Source organism: Sphaerodactylus townsendi, linkage group LG13, assembly GCF_021028975.2.
Source record: "Sphaerodactylus townsendi isolate TG3544 linkage group LG13, MPM_Stown_v2.3, whole genome shotgun sequence".
NCBI lineage: Eukaryota > Metazoa > Chordata > Lepidosauria > Squamata > Sphaerodactylidae > Sphaerodactylus > Sphaerodactylus townsendi.
In genome coordinates, this window is record NC_059437.1 from 4,120,658 (window position 1) to 4,138,439 (window position 17,782).

Consider the following 17,782-nt stretch of genomic DNA (forward strand, 5'->3'; position numbering starts at 1 on the left):
GCACACAGTCCCAGGAAAGCAGATGGAGAGGGCGAGGAGTGGACGCTTGGCCTTGCCGCCCTCCAGCTCTGACTGGGAGCATCACTATTGCCAGTTATTAAGAGAGATAAAAGGAACAACTGCTCTTAAAAGTAACATGGGGGTGTTTGGTGCTTTGATTGCCACACTCTGTACCATATGCTGTACTATGCTTAGAAACTGGTCAGAACCTACTTGAAACAAGAGCATGGCTGAATACATTCAAGTATTGGATCAAATTATGTTTTAACTCTGATGTGTGCAGTTTAATATACACTGCGCGCCCAGACCTATTTGCTTCCGAATGGTATCAACTTCTCAAATCAAAAATTTACTCAATAGGTTTATTACTGGAAGATCTCTGTATGCCCAGAGAGATTTTCCAAACCTTGAAAAGTAAACTTCTAGAACAGGAATATCATATCTTGTTGGGGCAAGCAAATAAATCATGCTCACCCCTCTCTGTCGGAATAATACCGGAACGGGGCACATAGCCAAATATCTTGAATTATTAACTGAACCCCAACAGAGATGGATTATCACAAGGGCCAGATCCAATACCTTCCCATCGGCCATTACAAAGGGTCGCTACTTATCCATCCCTCTCCAGGATCGGGTTTGTCCACACTGTAAAAATCAAGTGGAGACTCTTGCTCACATTATTCTTGACTGTCCGAGATATGTGGGCATTAGGAATTTCTCTCCCAGGCTGGCCCTAGACAAATCTGAAAGTGACTCTGACTGTTCTGTTGTGGAGCTTCTGTTAAACAACACAGATGTCGTGCTCTTGGAAAAAGTAGCAAAATTTCTTTTACAAGTGACAGAACTTTCTAAGTAATGTATACTGCTATATACAGACTTCCTGTCTGCGCTTTGAATGTACTCTTGATTTGTATTTCAAAAATGTCTGGCAATGCTCTAGAACCTATTTTTAAATGCCAAATAAAGGTTGTTGTTGTTGTTGTTGTTGTTGTTGTGTCCTTGTCCTGCATAACAAGAGGCAAGAATGGTTCCAGGTACTGGAGGTATGGAAGTATGGAGGCATTCAATTCAGAGCCTCTCTTCCGACACTTCCTTCCCAACTGGCCCCCTACAGCTATACACGCTACCCAAATGCTGGACATTTCTTCTGCCCCAAACCTTATCCCATTAGCTATCACCACTGCCACCCAAAACGTTTTCGGATGCTGTTGAAATTGGCAAAGTGGCAGGGAAAGGCTCAGGATGTTTGCAGAAGCGACCTCCTGTTCAAACCAGCCTGGGTCAAGGATGCTTTTGTACATGAGCAGAGGACATTCACTCTACTGCTGACCAACCCACCCCTGGGGAAAGCAAAACTATTTGCTGAAGAGGTAATACCACCAACTCTTGAAAAGAAAAATTGGGGGAATAACCTAGAACAGATGGCTTAAGAGTTGTAAAAGGGTCAGCAAGACAATGTTACTGTCTTGGGAGTTACGTTTCTTGCAATTGCTCTTAAAACATACAAAACAAAAGGAGGACCCTCAAGGACTTGCGGGGAAGGGGAACTAGCACTGTCCCTACCGGCCCCGATCCTCCTTTGAAACCGTTTGCTGTGACAAGTGGTGTAAAGCAGTAAGGAAATCAGTAATTTCCTTACTGAATTCACTTGTAGCGCACACAGTGTTGGCTAGAGCAGGGGTTTGCAACCTGCGGCTCTCCAGATGTTCATGGACTACAATTGGCCATGCTGGCAGGGACTTATGGGATTTATAGTCCATGAACATCTGGAGAGCCACAGGTTGCAGATCCCTGGGCTAGAGGAACGGAGGTAGCCAAAGGCAAGACACCACTAACCAATAGGGATTCACTTTGCCCTTTGTCCTATTCAGAAGCCTATAGGAAATTAAAAGGTCAACTATTGGATAGAGAGTTCTCTACCCCAATCACCGCAGCCAAGAAAACGTGCTCCCCCCTGTATTTTTCTCTCCCATTTGAATGGGGCCACTTGGCACACTACCTGTATTGCTTAATAAACCCTGTTCAAAGGAGAGCCATAATGCCCACCAGGTTTAATGTTACGCCTTCTGCCTTGTTACATGGCAGATTTAATAAGCAAGAAAAGGCTAAAAGATTGTGCTCATGTAACGATGGCTCAGTTGAATCTCTGGCCCACCAATTACTACACTGTCTCAGATTCAAGGAAATCAGATCCAAGTATGTGAATCTTACTCCTTTACATCTCCCCCATCTCCCCGATTTAATCAGATTACACTACTTGTTGGACAACCCTGATCCTTCTCTCTGTATGATAGTAGCAGACTTCTCTCCTGGAAATTGGATTACTAAACATGCCTAGTAAGGATTTCCTTCTCGAACCTGTATATGCTTTTTAATCCATTTTTTATTATTGTTGTACTGTTGTCTATGCCAATAAAGGCTTGCTTCTCACTAACCACTAGCACTGGAAAGCAACCCTGAGGAAGGTCTTGGCTTCCATGACCTGTTTGCTGACCCTCTGGGGCAAGTGTTTGACCAGAGTGAGAAGCAGAATTGTGGATTAGATAACTGGTCTGGTCCAGTAGGGGGCCTCTTACCACCTCCTACTGAATCAAGGAGAGAGATCTTCCAAATCCAGACACTATAACTGGCATGACTAAGAAGCTCCCATCGGCAGATGATGTCCACATCCACTAGTGACAACATACAAGCAATATTTCTTTGGTGCAAGTTACGGGGTGAGATCTCTTACCTCCCTACAGACAGCAGCTATCTGCCCTTCATCCATACAGGTTTCTGTCACGACATCCGTCAAAGATCCCCCAGCCAAGTATTCCATTACTACCCAAAGTTCATCACCTACAAGATAACTGAAACAGTACATAAGTAGTTATTTATACGAGCATAATGTATCGTTGAAGGCTTTCACGGCCGGACTCAACTGGTTGTGGTGGGTTTTCTGGGCTGTGTAGCCGTGGTCTGGTGGATCTTGTGGCTGGCATCTTCAGAGGTGTATCACAGAGGGAAGTCTGTTACACTCTGTGTCCAGTGAGAAGGGAATGTTTAGTGGGGTATATATTGTCCATGTCCCAGGGTGGGGAACCAATCAGTAAGTGTTCGGGTGGAACTTGCTATGCAAAGATGTGTCCGCTTAACCATCCCGAAAAATCTGCAGTCGCAGAACATGTCTTAAACAAAACTGGACATAACATTTTATTTGAAAGCACTGAAATTCTGGACTATTCAGAAGGTTACGATGTCACACTGCACATGGAGGCCATTGAAATTCACAAACTCCAAGGCAATTTCAACAGGAAAGAAGAGACTCTAAGAATTAACAAAGCTTGGCTACCAGTACTTAAAAACACCAAAAGCAAACCCCAAGGGCAAGCTAAGTTCATGAACAATGGACTCCACCCAAACACAGGATTTGCATTCACCAATACTGCTGCTGCTGCAGGGCATGAAAATGTGAATCACCCCCTGGACTGATAAACCCCACCTGCAATACTATCAACCACATCTTTGCATAGAAAGAATGTGGAATATATTGTCAAAGGCTTTCATGGTGTTGTGTGGTTTCCAGGCTGTATGGCCGTGCTGTAGTAGCATTTTCTCCTGACGTTTCGCCTGCATCTTCAGGGGATCTTCAGAGATGCCAGCCACAGATGCAGACGAAGCATCAGGAGAAACTGCTACTAGAACACAGACATACAGCCCGGAAACCACACAACACCCCAATGTGGAAATAACTCACAAAATAAAAAAACTAGACAAGGGGTAAACATGTAGCCCAGAAGGAATGAATGGATGCTTAATCCGCCCCTGCTACCACTTTTGAATTCCAAGTCTTTCCCCAAGTCAGGAGATCAGGGGAGCATGTATTAAATTGCTATGGAAAAGCAACTGGTAGGAGGAAAGGTTAGAAGAAGAAGAGTTTGGATTTATATCCCCCCTTTCTCTCCTGCAGGAGACTCAAAGGGGTTGACAATCTCCTTGCCCTTCCCCCTTCACAACAAACACCCTGTGAGGTGGGTGGGGCTGAGAGAGCTCCGAGAAGCTGTGACTAGCCCAAGGTCACCCAGCTGGCATGTGTGGGAGTGCACAGGCTAATCTGAATTCCCCAGAGAAGCCTCCACAGCTCAAGCGGCAGAGCTGGGAATCAAACCCGGTTCCTCCAGATTAGATACACGAGCTCTTAACCTCCTACGCCCTGCTATTTCTCCATCGAAAATCACCCCCTTACCCCAAAGCCCTGAGGATGTTCAGAGAAGAACCTGGACTTGCCAAAGATGTCATTTTAGCATGATGGGGGGGGGGGGGTCCACATGCAGACAGCATGCAACCAGCATCGAAGCGCTCTTTCCCGATGCTACCCACCTGCCGAAGCTTTGCAAAGAGCAAGACCTGGGGCGCCGCTTACCTGTCTAAATAGTTGACGATGTTGGGATTCTTATTTTCCCTCATGACCAGGATTTCATTAATTATTAATTCCTTTTTGGGCTGCTGCTGGAGATTCATTTGTTTTATGGCCACCTGAAATGACATTTCCACACCGAAGCATCAATACCACGAAGGCTGGGGCAACGGACAACAAACAAATGTGCAGGGGGCAACGTGGAGGTCAGAGGCGGCAGACGACGGGGGACGGATTGAACCGCCCAACTTGCCCAGCAACAGAGACAGCAGGGATCGGAAGTCCAACTTTGAGAGCCAAAGGCCCGTGAGGTGAAGGAGTGGAACGCTTCGCGGGATCACGGTTTCCTTTCCTGTAAATACTGGACTTCATTCATGACTGAGATGAGTCAAGTTTAAGCAAATGGGCATGCTGCCAGCATGTTTAATTCAGCCCTAATTATCAGGACCTGAAGGGCACAGATTCTGAAATCCCAACTTCATGTACGGTGGAATTATGTATTTGACAACAGACATAGAACAGGAGGATAAGCAGGTAAGTTTCAACAGAGAGATGAAAATTCTGCTTGAAAAGTCTGACAATCCTGACCTCTATATAGGACTTCTCCATAATTGGGAGAAAGGCATGAACGTTAAGGTGACAACTCAAATTGGCCAACTACGGAAGGTCAAAGGTCTCCTTCATTCTCTGCACGGACCAATCGTGGTCTGGGTCACGCGTTGGTCAAGAGATAGAAGGGCCGTAGCCTGACATGAAGTTCACATAATTGCATAGTTAAAAGGACAGGCCTTTGACCTTCCGTTTAATTTTTCTTTTTATTGATTATTTCTGTCACCGAAACACGAATCCCAGCCAGCGAGCGCGTCTGTTATGGCATGAGCCTCGGCTCCTTTCATGCATAATCGGGCCAGCTGGGTGAGGTCAGAGGTGGTGGCCCTGTCACTGATCCTTGTTTAATTAATATTTTGCAGCAAACATCAACAAATCAAAGGCTCGGCGTTCGGAATGATTAGCCTCTCTGAAAAGACTAATTACGCATAAGTGTCAAACTCGCGGCCCTCCAGATGTTATGGACTGCAGTTCCCATCATCCCCTGCCAGCATCATGCTGGCAGGGGATGATGGGAACTGTAGTCCATAACATCTGGAGGGCCGCGAGTTTGACACCTGTGAATTAGGGGATCTGAATGGTGGAACCACACAGAATCGCGAGGTGGGCATTACATTCATGACAGCGGGCTCGGAAGCTGGATCTTCACGTCCGCTCAGCTGGCGAATCAGCACAGCGGGTGGGCGGGGCAGAGCCGCAAGGTCAGAACAGACGGAGCTGAGCAATGGGGCCGTCACGCTGACACAGCAGGGGCCCCCGTTCCTTCAGGCCTTCTGCATAATGCAGCTATTATCATTGCTCGGATGACTCCCCAACTTCAGATGGGATGTTCGTGCATCCTCTACTTTCCCCACAAAGTTGATTAGGCGTATTTAATGATTTTTAAATGTCTCCCACACGACACAACAGATCTGGGCAGCTACCAGTAGGACCCAAACGAACTTGTGCACCAATACCCAATGAAAGAATATTCTCTTTCGTGTAGGTTGGGATGCCCAGCCTTTCTGAGGCAGCAGGCACCTGTGGAACTCCGACACAGGGTGGCAAGTTGAAATCCCAACTTGCCACCATACAGCGGTCCTTCTAAGGCCGTGGTGGCGAACCAATGGGACTCCAGATGTTCATGGACTACAATTCCCATAAGCCCCAATTGGCCATGCTGGCAGGGGCTGATGGGAATTGTAGTCCATGAACATCTCGAGTGCCATAGGTTCGCCACCACGACTCTAAGGATTCTGTACCACTGCGTGGAAACTTGCTCTCAATGAGCGGAACTGAGCTGCCAGGCAAAGCTCCCCTGCTGAGCAGCTGCCACACCAGTGCAGCCCCAATACGGTGCCTGCGTGGCCACGTGGCTTACTGGGAATGTTGCCGCCATGGCAGGCAGAGATGCACATACGCATTCACACATGAGGAGGAGGAGGAAAAAGAAGGAGGAGGAGTGTGATGGAAAATAGTTAGCTGAACTATGTATTAGCTAGAAACATGTGATATTATGCAACCAGTATTATTAGGAAGCTGAAGTATGTGAACATGGAGTTTACAGACTTCATCTCAAAAAGGGGCGTGTCATGGAATGATGCTATCGCTACAGTAAAGGGAAGTCACATATGACTGTGAAAAGCATCTTTGCCTTTTGATCTCCTGGAGGGAGGACAGGAAACTATGCAGAGGTGCTAGGATGAAACTTCAAAGGCCTAAGTCACCTCGTGGCCTGAACAGAGTTTTCCTGAGAAGGGGAGAACAAAGGTTTTGGAATTCCATCTTGAGACGTGGTCAAGGAAGCATCTCTGGGCCATGGGTTCCCGGAATGGGGGCAAAGAACCAAAAGGGATGTAACCACCTAAGCAATCCCTTAACCGCAATCATGTTTTATTTCTTTGTTTTCTGTTTTTCAATAAAAATCGTTGAGACCTCAGCTGGTTGGAGTTATTGGAGAAAAGAACCCAGGTTTTACTGAAACAAGCGTGGCTCTCCCAGGCTGGCTTTCATGATAAGGAGGAGGAGGAGTTTGGATTTGTACCCCACCTTTCACTCCTGTTAAGAGTCTCAAGGTGGCTTACAAGCTCCTTTCCCTTCCTCTTCCCACAGACACCTGGTGAGGTAGGTGGGGCTGAGAGAGTTTGGAGAGAACTGGGACTAGCCCAAGGTCACCCAGCAGGAATGCAGGAGTGCGGAAACACATCTGGTTCACCAGAGAAGCCTCTGCCACTCAGGTGGGGGAGTGGGGAATCAAAAGCAGCTCTCCAGATTGGAATCGACCTGCTCTTAACCACTACACCACGCTGGCTCTCAGGAAGCCCGAGTGCAGGAAAGAAGAGCAGTAACTTTTTAAAAATACCCTGGGAAATAAAAGAAGACGAAGAAGAAGAAGAGTTTGGATTTATATCCCCCCTTTCTCTCCTGCAGAGAGAGAAAGGGGGAGAAGGAGAAATTCAGACTTCCAAAGAGTAGCACTTACCTCTTGGCCTGTAGCAATGTCTATCGCTGTGTAAACTGTACCCGAAGCCCTGAAGAGAAAAGAAAAACCACAGCCGGGGCGTGAGAAGGTGCAATATAAGAATGAGGAAGAGAATAAGCACTTACTTACTTACTTACTTACTTACTTACTTACTTACTTACTTACTTACGAAGAGGAGGAGGAGGAGGAGGAGGAGTTGGGTTTATATCTCCCCTTTCTCTCCTACAAAAAAACCTCAAAGGGGCTTACAAACACCCTGTGAGGTAGGTGGGGCTGAGAGAGCTCCGAAGAACTGTGACTAGCCCAAGGTCACCCAGCTGGCGTGTGTTGGAGTGCACAGGCCAATCTGAATTCCCAGGATAAGCCTCCACAGCTCAAACGGCAGAGCGGGGAATCAAACCCGGTTCCTCCAGATTAGAGTACACCTGCTCTTAACCACTATGCCACTGCTGCTCCTTCCTTACTGGCTTACTTACTGTCTTACACCTTCCTTACTGGCTTACTTCATTTGCACCCAGCCTTTTCTCCACAACGGGGTCATAAAGCAGATCTCGTCGTTCTACTCGCCTCCCTTTTATCCTCCCAAAATCTACCTGAGAGAGGGTGATGGGCCCTAACCCCTAACCTGCTGAGCTTCCAGAGCTTCCAGGGTAAAATTATGCATGGGGTAGAAAATGTTGACAGAGAGAAATTTTTCTCTCTTTCTCACAATACTAGAACCAGGGGGCATCCATTGAAAATGCTGGGGGGAAGAATTTGGACTAATAAAAGGAAACACTTCTTCACGCAATGTGTGATTGGTGTTTGAAATATGCTGCCACAGGAGGTGGTGATGGCCACTAACCTGGATAGCTTTAAAAGGGGCTTGGATAGATTTATGGAGGAGAAGTCGATTTATGGCTACCAATCTTGATCCTCTTTGATCTGAGATTGCAAATGCCTTAACAGACCAGGTGATCGGGAGCAACAGCAGCAGAAGGCCCTTGCTTTCACATCTTGCAGGTGAGCTCCCAAAGGCACCTGGTGGGCCACTGCGAGTAGCAGAGTGCTGGACTAGATGGACTCTGGTCTGATCCAGCAGCTCGTTCTTATGTTCTTATGGTTCTCCCAAATCCTGGTCTGACGCTGTTGCCTCTACACCACCCTGGCACTCAGCTTTCCCTCCTTCCCTCTGCCTGGCAGCCTCTTATGGTTGCTCTGGTCAGTTGTGCGAGGGCTACTGCTAGGCCTGGCAAGTCACTCTAGTTGTCCGGAGGTTTCTACTGGGTTTCGGAATGCAGCTGATTATCTACTGTTTCGTTCTTGGCACTTCTGTCTGAAATTGTTTTCAATAAAATGTCTTAAAGGTAATTAACAGCCCAATCCCGAGAGAGGGGGGACCATCGTGGAGGTGATGGAAGGCTGCGCCGACGCAAATGATGTCACAAGGGGCAGATACGCATCAACGTTGGGGCACCGCGCAGCTCCTTTGCACCCAAATGTGGAAATTTCCCCTGTGCCGGAGCTCTTCCACTCCGGGAGTTTGCCTGGAGGAGGTGCAGTCTGGGGGTGCTCCCAGGGGCTCGGCTGATTTTAGTCAGTTCCCAAAGGACTTTCAGCCCAAGAACTTAGCCTGCTAGCCAATGCACAGCATCAAGAGTGTCGTAGCCCATTCGGCTGCATGGGATTTTTCAGGCGATCAAGGGTTTATTTTGTTTTCGCTGCTTTCTCTGCCTGCCCTGCCACCCGAAGCCCCTTTGAAGGTGCCCCCCCCCAGCTCATGGGGCCCTAATATCATTGGGACCCATTATTGAGATCATAGGTCCAAATACCATCAGGACCCACTGCCTCTCTCTCCTTTTTAGGAGGATTAGGTTTAGGTGGGATGATATCGTAGGATAACTGCTGTTTTTATTATATTTATGGAAGTTTTATATGATGATTTTATGTATGGTTTTTATGTTGTACACCACCCAGAGCCCTTCGGGGATAGGGCGGTATAGTAAGTTAAATAAATAAATAAATAAATAAATAAATAAATAAATAAATAAATAAATAAATAAATAAATAAATAAATAAATAAATAAATAAATAAATAAATAAATAAATAAATAAATAAATAAATAAAGGTGGCCACACCATCCCTGGCTGCCTCGAATCCTCCCCGTGGATTGCACTGTAAGTTGCAGAAGGGCCAAAACATTCCCCCCCCCCCCCCGTTCCTTTCTAATTCAGCCTGGGAAATAAATCCAACAGGGTCCCTAGCTTTAAAAGATGCTTTCAGTCAGCTTTCTTTGGTGCCAGATGCACACAGAGGAGTAGCCGGGCCATACTGCGCCCGGTGCACACTCTGTGTTTTCCACACACACCCTCCACGGCCCCGCCCCCCTCCCCACACACACTTACCTTAGTGAAAGAGTGCAGGCTGGAGAAGCGGCCTGTTCCCTTCAGGCTGAAAATGGCCTGGTGGGAACTACACTTCCCAGGAGACCTTGGGGCTCCTGGGAAGTGTAGATCCCACCAGGACGTTTTCACACCCAGTGCAATGCGCCTCCCGCCCCCAGGTAGCTCCGCCTCTTGATACACAGCGATGGTTTCATGTGACTGTTGCACACATTGACAGCGTCAAAGCAAACCTTAAGTCTACCTTCCAATTACCAGAGAACTGATACGACACACTGATCAAAATACACAGTACAGAGCCGAGGTTAGAGAGCCAGGAGATAAGTTTGGGGACAGGCAGAGCCGTAGCGAGGGGGAACTGCGTCCAGGGCACATGTGTGCCTTGCACCCCTGCTACATCCTCACCCACGCCCGGTGCAAGATGCGCCCCCCACGTCCCCTGGGCGCTACGCCACTGGGGACAGGTTATCACCCCCAATATCTGCTTCTATCTTTGGACACAAGGTATGAACCAGAAACTTCATGCAGCTCACCCCTCTATCTGCCAGATTTAAGCAAAAGAAACCTGGAGTCATTTTTTATAATGGAAGACACATTAGTACTGGGAATTTAAGGTAACAACTCTATTGCTCATGGAACAAATAACTCTCCAGGAAAAAGGAGGAGGGGACCTTCATCAGGACCCCTTTTGATATTTGGGTAATCTGTCTACAGAGATAAAATATTGTTCAGCACTACTGAGAATAATATGGACTAGAGGTCCCTATAACAGTGATGGTGAACCTTTTCGAGACCGAGTGCCCAAACTGCAACCCAAGACCCACTTATTTATCGCAAAGGGCCAACACGGCAATTTAACCTGAATACTGAGGTTTTAGTTTAGGAAAAACGGTTGGCTCCGAGGCGTGCGTTACTCGGGAGTAAGCTTGGTGGTAGTCGGTGGCTTTGCTTTGAAGTAACCGTGCATCTCCGCCAACGGGTTAATCACGACCCTAGGAGGGTTTACTCCGAAGCAAGCCCCATTGCCAGCAACCGAGCTTACTCCCAGGTAAAGGATTGCGCTTTTGTTCTTTGCATGAAAATCAGTGGGGTTTAACAGCGCTTAACACTGCTTCCCCAAAACTTGGACTTAGGTTCAATTCTAATAATCGAGCCCAGTGGCCCAGGCCAGCCTAGATGGGGGGAGGGGCACTCTGTTTGCGGGTGCCCACAGAGAGGGCTCTGAGTGCCACCTCTGGCACCCGTGCCATAGGTTCGCCACCACTGCCCTATAAGAATGCAGGCAGGGCAAACTGAATGCTTCTCACAGTGTTTAAATTTTTGCACCATATACGGAATCGCTCTATTTAATTCAATATTCTCATTGGACACGCTGTGGGTCATTTTAATACACATGCAAATGTGCTTTTCTGTGACTAATAGGGATGATTAACCTGATTTGTTTACGTACAAATTGAACGCTGTTTGTTCATAGCTGTGAATGCAAAACTGTAACTCTTGGACTCAAAAGGATTTGGCTTCGTACATAGTTTTTTAAAACTAGGTCTGGATGTGAATGTTATGGCTCTGGGAAGAACTCTGCCAGAGATCTACTTGGGTAGAAACTTCTTGAGTCTCTGTGAATCAAACAAGGGGCTACATCATCCAAATGGTCCTTCCTGCGATCAAGTATTACATTTGTCCTCCCCACCCCCCACAAAGTATTTTCAACATCATCTTGTGCTAAGTACGAAGGTTGCCAACAGGACTGGAGAAAAAAAAACCTGTTCTTTAACATAGATCTAATGTGTGGAAACTAACAGCTCCATGGTGTGAACAGAAAACGCAATCTGGTATTTGCTGTGGATCAAACTGATATTAAAGGGACAGCAAGACAGAGAAGCCCTAAAGTTGGCAACAGCGCCAAGAGCCAGAACAACTCAATATGCCTTTAATGCTTTCCCTGCAGCCACCTGTACCGGTGAACTAGCAGGACTCCATTACAGCTTAAATGAAGCTTGTCTGTTCATCCATGAAGGCAGCAACAGAAACGTTCCAGCCACCTCCAGCTGTGCCCTTGGCTCTCTTCTTCACACGCGCATAAGTCATCCATTGTCTACTGCCAAATTCTATGCTAGAGCTGCGTCTGTCCCGATTCTGCAGGCAGAGACTCTCACCTTCAGGAACAACGACAGATATTCTTGGAATTACAATACCCACTTGAGGTAGTAAGGAAACAGATCGACAAAGCTGGAGCAACACCCAGAGATCTCCTGCTACAAGATAGGCTCAAACAAAACAACAGTGTAACACGACTGGGGGTCACAGACACATCTCAGTTCAAACCAGTTCAACGAAACATCAACAACCTACAACATATGCTGGGCAATCAACAAACCTCTCACAAGCATTGGGAGACAAACCCTTGCTTGTTCACAAACAGCCTCCTTCCCTTAAACTAGGGGTGGTGAGGCACCTATGGTGCCTCAGATGTTCAAGAACTATAATTCCCATCAGCCCCTGCCAGCATGGCCAATTGGCCACCCTCTAGATTAGGCGTGGCCAACCTATGGTGCCCCAGATGTTCATGGACTACAATTCCCATCAGCCCCTGCCAGCATGGCCAATTGGCCACCTGCTAGATTAGGGGGTGGCCAACCTATGGTGCCCCAGATGTTCATGGACTACAATTCCCATTAGCTCCTGCCAGTATGGCCAATTGGCTACCCACTAGATTAGGGGTGGCCAACCTATAGTGCTCCAGATGTTCATGGACTATAATTCCCATCAGCCCCTGCCAGCATGGCCAATTGGCCACCCTCTAGATTAGGCGTGGCCAATCTATGGTGCCCCAGATGTTCATGGACTACAATTCCCATCAGCCCTGCCAGCATGGCCAATTGGCCACCCTCTAGATTAGGGGTGGCCAACCTACGGTGCTCCAGATGTTCATGGACTACAATTCCCATCAGCCTCTGCCACCTTGACCAATAGGTTGGCCACCACTGCCTTAAACAATTTCTCATCCACAGTGAAGCCCTTCGTGACATCAAGGCAGGCTCTGGGACCAGGGCAAGCAACAAAACGAGTTGCCAACTCTGTCCACACACCCGCTCTGACAACACCAGCCATATCAGCTCAGGTTCATTCACTTGTTCATCTTTCAATGTTACATCAGCAGTGGCCTTCCATTCTCTACACCAGATAAAGAGATCAGGTCCTCAGCAAAACGATGAGCGGACAAAAATCTGACACTAAAACACACAACACTTTAAAAAGCAGAACATTTTAATGTTGTTGTTGTTGTTACTATTTAATAGATCGCCCTACTCCTGGAGGGCTCAGGGTGGTGTACAATAAACCCCCCAACAAATAGTGATAAAACATAATACAACAACATTGTCGGTCTTTACACCGCTGATTTAAGAGTGGTAGTCCTCAAACAAAGAAAACTTCAATGGGAGATCACAATGTGAAATTGCTGAATTTGAGTTCATTCACAAGTTCAGAACATTTCCTCAGGGCTGAATTCTTATTTCAGTTCAGTAGTAGTTGTCTGCCCCCAAGCATTTCCTCTCCACTGTAATCAAGTTGATTACATTTTACATGGTACCTCTGCATCCTGAGTTCCTTCTCTGCAACACCCCTCCTACTTTCTGACTTGGATAAAAAGACTCAGATCTCAATTCCTACCAGTACCTGAAGAATGGAATTTTGACTCTCAAAAACCGAAGCCCTGAAAATCTTGCTGGTCCCAAAGGTGCTACTGGGCTTAAACCCAACTGTTCCACTGCAGACCAATGCCGGCTACCTTCTGAAATCGCCAGAAAAAGGATTGTCGAAGGCTTTCACGGCCGGATTCAACCGGTTGTGGTGGATTTTCCAGGCTGTGTGGCTGTAATCTGGTGGATCTTGTTCCTAACGTTTCGCCTGCATCTGTGGCTGGCATCTTCAGAGGTGTATCACAGGGAGAAGTCTGTTACACACTGTGTGTCCAGAAGCACTGAAAGAGACAGCTGCTGCAGTTCATAGCCACGATGCCTGCATGGTGCAGCTTAGGTCACTGGACACAGCGTGTAACAGACTTCTCCCTGTGATACACCTCTGAAGATGCCAGCCACAGATGCAGGCGAAACGTTAGGAACAAGATCCACCAGACCACGGCCACACAGCCCGGAAAACCCACCACAACCAGGACCCAGAAAATATTTCTTTGGAACATATGAAAAACCAGTTCTCTCTCCTTTTTGCCTGCTGAAGAATCCCTTGGGTAGATCTACTATGGCAGTGATGGCGAACCTATGGCACGGGTGCCAGAGGTGGCACTCAGAGCCCTCTCTGTGGGCACGCACAGAGTCCCCCCCCCCCACCCCACATCTAGGCTGGCCTGGGCCGCTGGGCTCGATTATCAGCATTAAACCTAAGACCTAGTTTTGGGGAAGCCGTGTAGGTAACCCTGTTAAGCGCTGTTAAACCCCACTGATTTTCATGTGAAGAACTAAAGTGCGATCCTTTACCTGGGAGCAAGCTCGGTTGCTGGCACTGGGGCTTGCTTCTGAGTAAACCCTCCTAGGGTCGTGATTCACCCGTTGGAAGAGTTGCATGGTTGCTTCAAAGCAAAGCCACCAACTACCACCAAGCTTACTCCCGAGTAACGCACGCCTCGGAGCCAAACGTTTTTTTCTAAACTAAAACCTCAGTATTCAGGTTAAATTGCTGTGTTGGCCCTTTGCGATAAATAAGTGGGTTTTGGGTGGCAGTTTGGGCACTCAGTCTCGAAAAGGTTCGCCGTCACTGTACTATGGAGAAACCGGCTCCTCTCAGTCTGGCTCCAAAGCAAAAGAGACAACTGTACTGTGACGGGTCTGCAGGGATTCTTTGACCAGGACTGTGACCCCCAGAGCCCAATGCCTTCAAGTACCAAATGTCCAAAGGCTTCTGCCCCTCTCTCTCCTTCTGAGGTGAAGGAGACGCATTAAACAGGGGATTTAACATTCTAGACAGAACGGCTTGCAACCTTAATGAACCATGACGGTCAAACTTCGCTTCCCGGGGATGTGAAATACCGACTGCGTGGCCAACTCATTCTGTCTTCCGCTGCAAATGGCCCTCCCTGCTGCTTCGCCCCCTCCCACTAATTTCCATTCCCATCAAGATCGGCCAAATGACCCACCGCTTATTTCCTGCCCCAGAGTAGACAATATATCCATTCCTCTGCTGCTGTATCCCAACAAAAGTAGCTCAATAACTAATGCTGTAGTTCTATGAATGTCTGAGGGCTGAGAGTCAGGGTAGTGAAATGGTTGGAGAGTCAGGTTAGGATCTGGGAGACCCCACCCCAACATGGAAGCTTCTTGAGAGACCTTGGGTTAGTCTAACCTACCTCATAGGGTTGTCGTAAGGATGAAACAGAGGAGAGGAGAATTATGTGTGCCATATTAACCATCAGGGAGAAACAAGCAGTATAAATGAAGAAGAAGAAGAAGAAGAAGAAGAAGAAGAAGAAGAAGAAGAAGAAGAAGAAGAAGAAGAAGAAGAAGAAGAGGAGGAGGAGGAGGAGGAGGAGGAGGAGGAGGAGGAGGAGCTGGAGTTTAGATTTATATTCCCCCTTTCTCTCCTGCAGGAGACTCAAAGGGGCTTACAATCTCCTTGCCCTTCCCCCCTCACAACAAACACCCTGTGAGGTGGGTGGGGCTGAGAGAGCTCTGAAGAACTGTGACTAGCCCAAGGTCACCCAGCTGGTGTGTGTGGGAGTGTACAGGCTAATCTGAATTCCCTAGCTAAGCCTCCACAGCTCAGGCGGCAGAGCTGGGAATCAAACCCGGTTCCTCCAGATTAGATACACGAGCTCTTAACCTCCTATGCCTATGAATTAAATGAATGCATAAAAGTAAACCTCAAAATGTTCAGTAGTGCTTATTACTGGTTGAATATGCATAGAATTGCACCGAGTTTCCTTCATTCCGTGTATGTGTGTAAAGTGCTGTAAAGTCGCTATGGGCTCATGGCAACCCCATGGGGTTTTCAAGGCAAGGAACTAACAGAGGTGGTTTGCCGTTGCCTGCCTCTGCATAGCGCCCTGGTATTGCTTGGTGGTCTCCCATCCAAGGACTAACCAGGGCCAACCCTGTTTAGGAGCAGCAGTGGCGTAGGAGGTTAAGAGCTCGTGTATCTAATCCGGAGGAACCGGGTTTGATTCTCTGCTCTGCTGCCTGAGCTGTGGAGGCTTCTCTGGGGAATTCAGATTGGCCTGTACACTCCCACACATGCCAGCTGGGTGACCTTGGGCTAGTCACAGCTTCTTGGAGCTCTCTCAGCCCTACCTACCTCACAGGGTGTTTGTTGTGAGGGGGGAAGGGCAAGGAGATTGTCAGCCCCTTTGAGTCTCCTGCAGGAGAGAAAGGGGGGATACAAATCCAAACTCTTCTTCTTCTTCTTCTGAGATATGAGGAGATCAAACTGACCTGGGCCATCCAAGTCAAGGTCATTACCTGCACGGAGAACCAGAAACCCACAAAACATAATTCCAGAGAAGGTTTGGAGGGGGGGGGGCTAGATAGAAGAAAACAGCACTGCCAATCAGAGGTCCTCTATTAAGGACTAGTTCTTACGAGCTGTGAGTCTGCGTGTGCCACTTTAGACTCTTAAGTGTGGGTTTACACGATTGTATGCTTCTTCAAATGAACAATCAAACCCTCTTCACAGAAAATGAGAACGTGAGTGCTGAGAAGTGCAGCTAGAACTTGTCTCTTGTTCAATGGAGACATTGCTTGCTTTGACCACTCCATTATTTTATCACTGAACCATTTGTATAGGATGAATGAAAAAGAATACCACCTCAGTGAGGAGGAGGCCAAAGTAGTTCTGAAGCTCTTTGGGGTACAGGGCCTAATTCAAAAAGCAGTTTACAACGTTCCAGGAGAAAGCAGTTTTGGGAGAATATAACTTCTTCCATAAACCGTTCCTACACTGTGTCACTATTAATCTTTTCTTATTCCATTAAGTGCCATTGTCTCTCCAAATGGCAGTTGCTGCTTTGACATCATTTCCTCTTCCCCAATGCGACTCCACCTGTCCTGGATCCCTGATTGGATGATCCCTCTTCCCCAATGCCACTCCCCCACTTCCTGGAACCCTGATTGGATGATCCATCTTCCCCAATGCCACTCCCCCACTTCCTGGATCCCTGACTGGATGATCCATCTTCCCCAATGCCACTCCCCCACTTCCTGGATCCCTGATTGGTGATCCCTCTTCCCCAATGCCACTCCCCCCCTTCCTGGATCCCTGATTGGATGATCCCATCTAATCAGGAATCACACATTGAATGGAATTACACCAAAGCCCTACGTAGTCAATTAGGTTTGTACACGTAATGATGTAACCGACAGAAAATTGAAACAGAACTTACCCCTGGCCAATTTTCTCAAATCGTGTGTATTTCTTTTTAGGGTCTCCTACACTCACAATGCTTCCTGAAATAAGCAAGACAGAAAAAACAGCTTCAGTGATAACTAGTTACAAAAAGCCAACATTTTAAATGGTTGCTGTCCTATTTTATTCAATATCAGTCAACAGCAGAAAATCAGAGTTGTTTCACCCAATTCATGTCAACCTCTAGAAGGGACAGAGGATTTTACTGAAATAAAACAAAGCTGTGCTTTGCTTGGTTACATTCATCCTCTACATCAGGGGCATCCAACTCTGACCCTCCGGATGTTCCTGGACTACGATTCCCATCAGTCTCTGCCAGCAGGGGCTGATGGGAATTGTAGTCCAGAAACATATTGAGGGTAAGAGTTGGACTCCCTTGTTCTACATAATGCTTCATAAGAATGAGTTGCAAATTAGTTTATCTGAACTGAGGGTGCAATGCTGTGCCTATCAAAATTTTAACTTCTTTTTCTTGTACACTTGGAGCAGCCAACACACAAAATGAAAATCCCCCAGTGTAC

General features: G+C 47.3%; 1 protein-coding gene across 1 annotated transcript in view; it reads right to left on the reverse strand.

Moving 5' to 3' along the window:
• The window catches only part of PAK3 (p21 (RAC1) activated kinase 3), a 97,709-nt gene that overhangs the window by 12,105 nt on the left and 67,822 nt on the right, over positions 1 to 17,782 (reverse strand). The window contains 4 exon segments of the mRNA XM_048514710.1: positions 2,732 to 2,849; positions 4,403 to 4,515; positions 7,467 to 7,515; positions 17,239 to 17,341. Of these exon segments, the coding sequence (XP_048370667.1) occupies positions 2,732 to 2,849; positions 4,403 to 4,515; positions 7,467 to 7,515; positions 17,239 to 17,341 (383 nt within the window).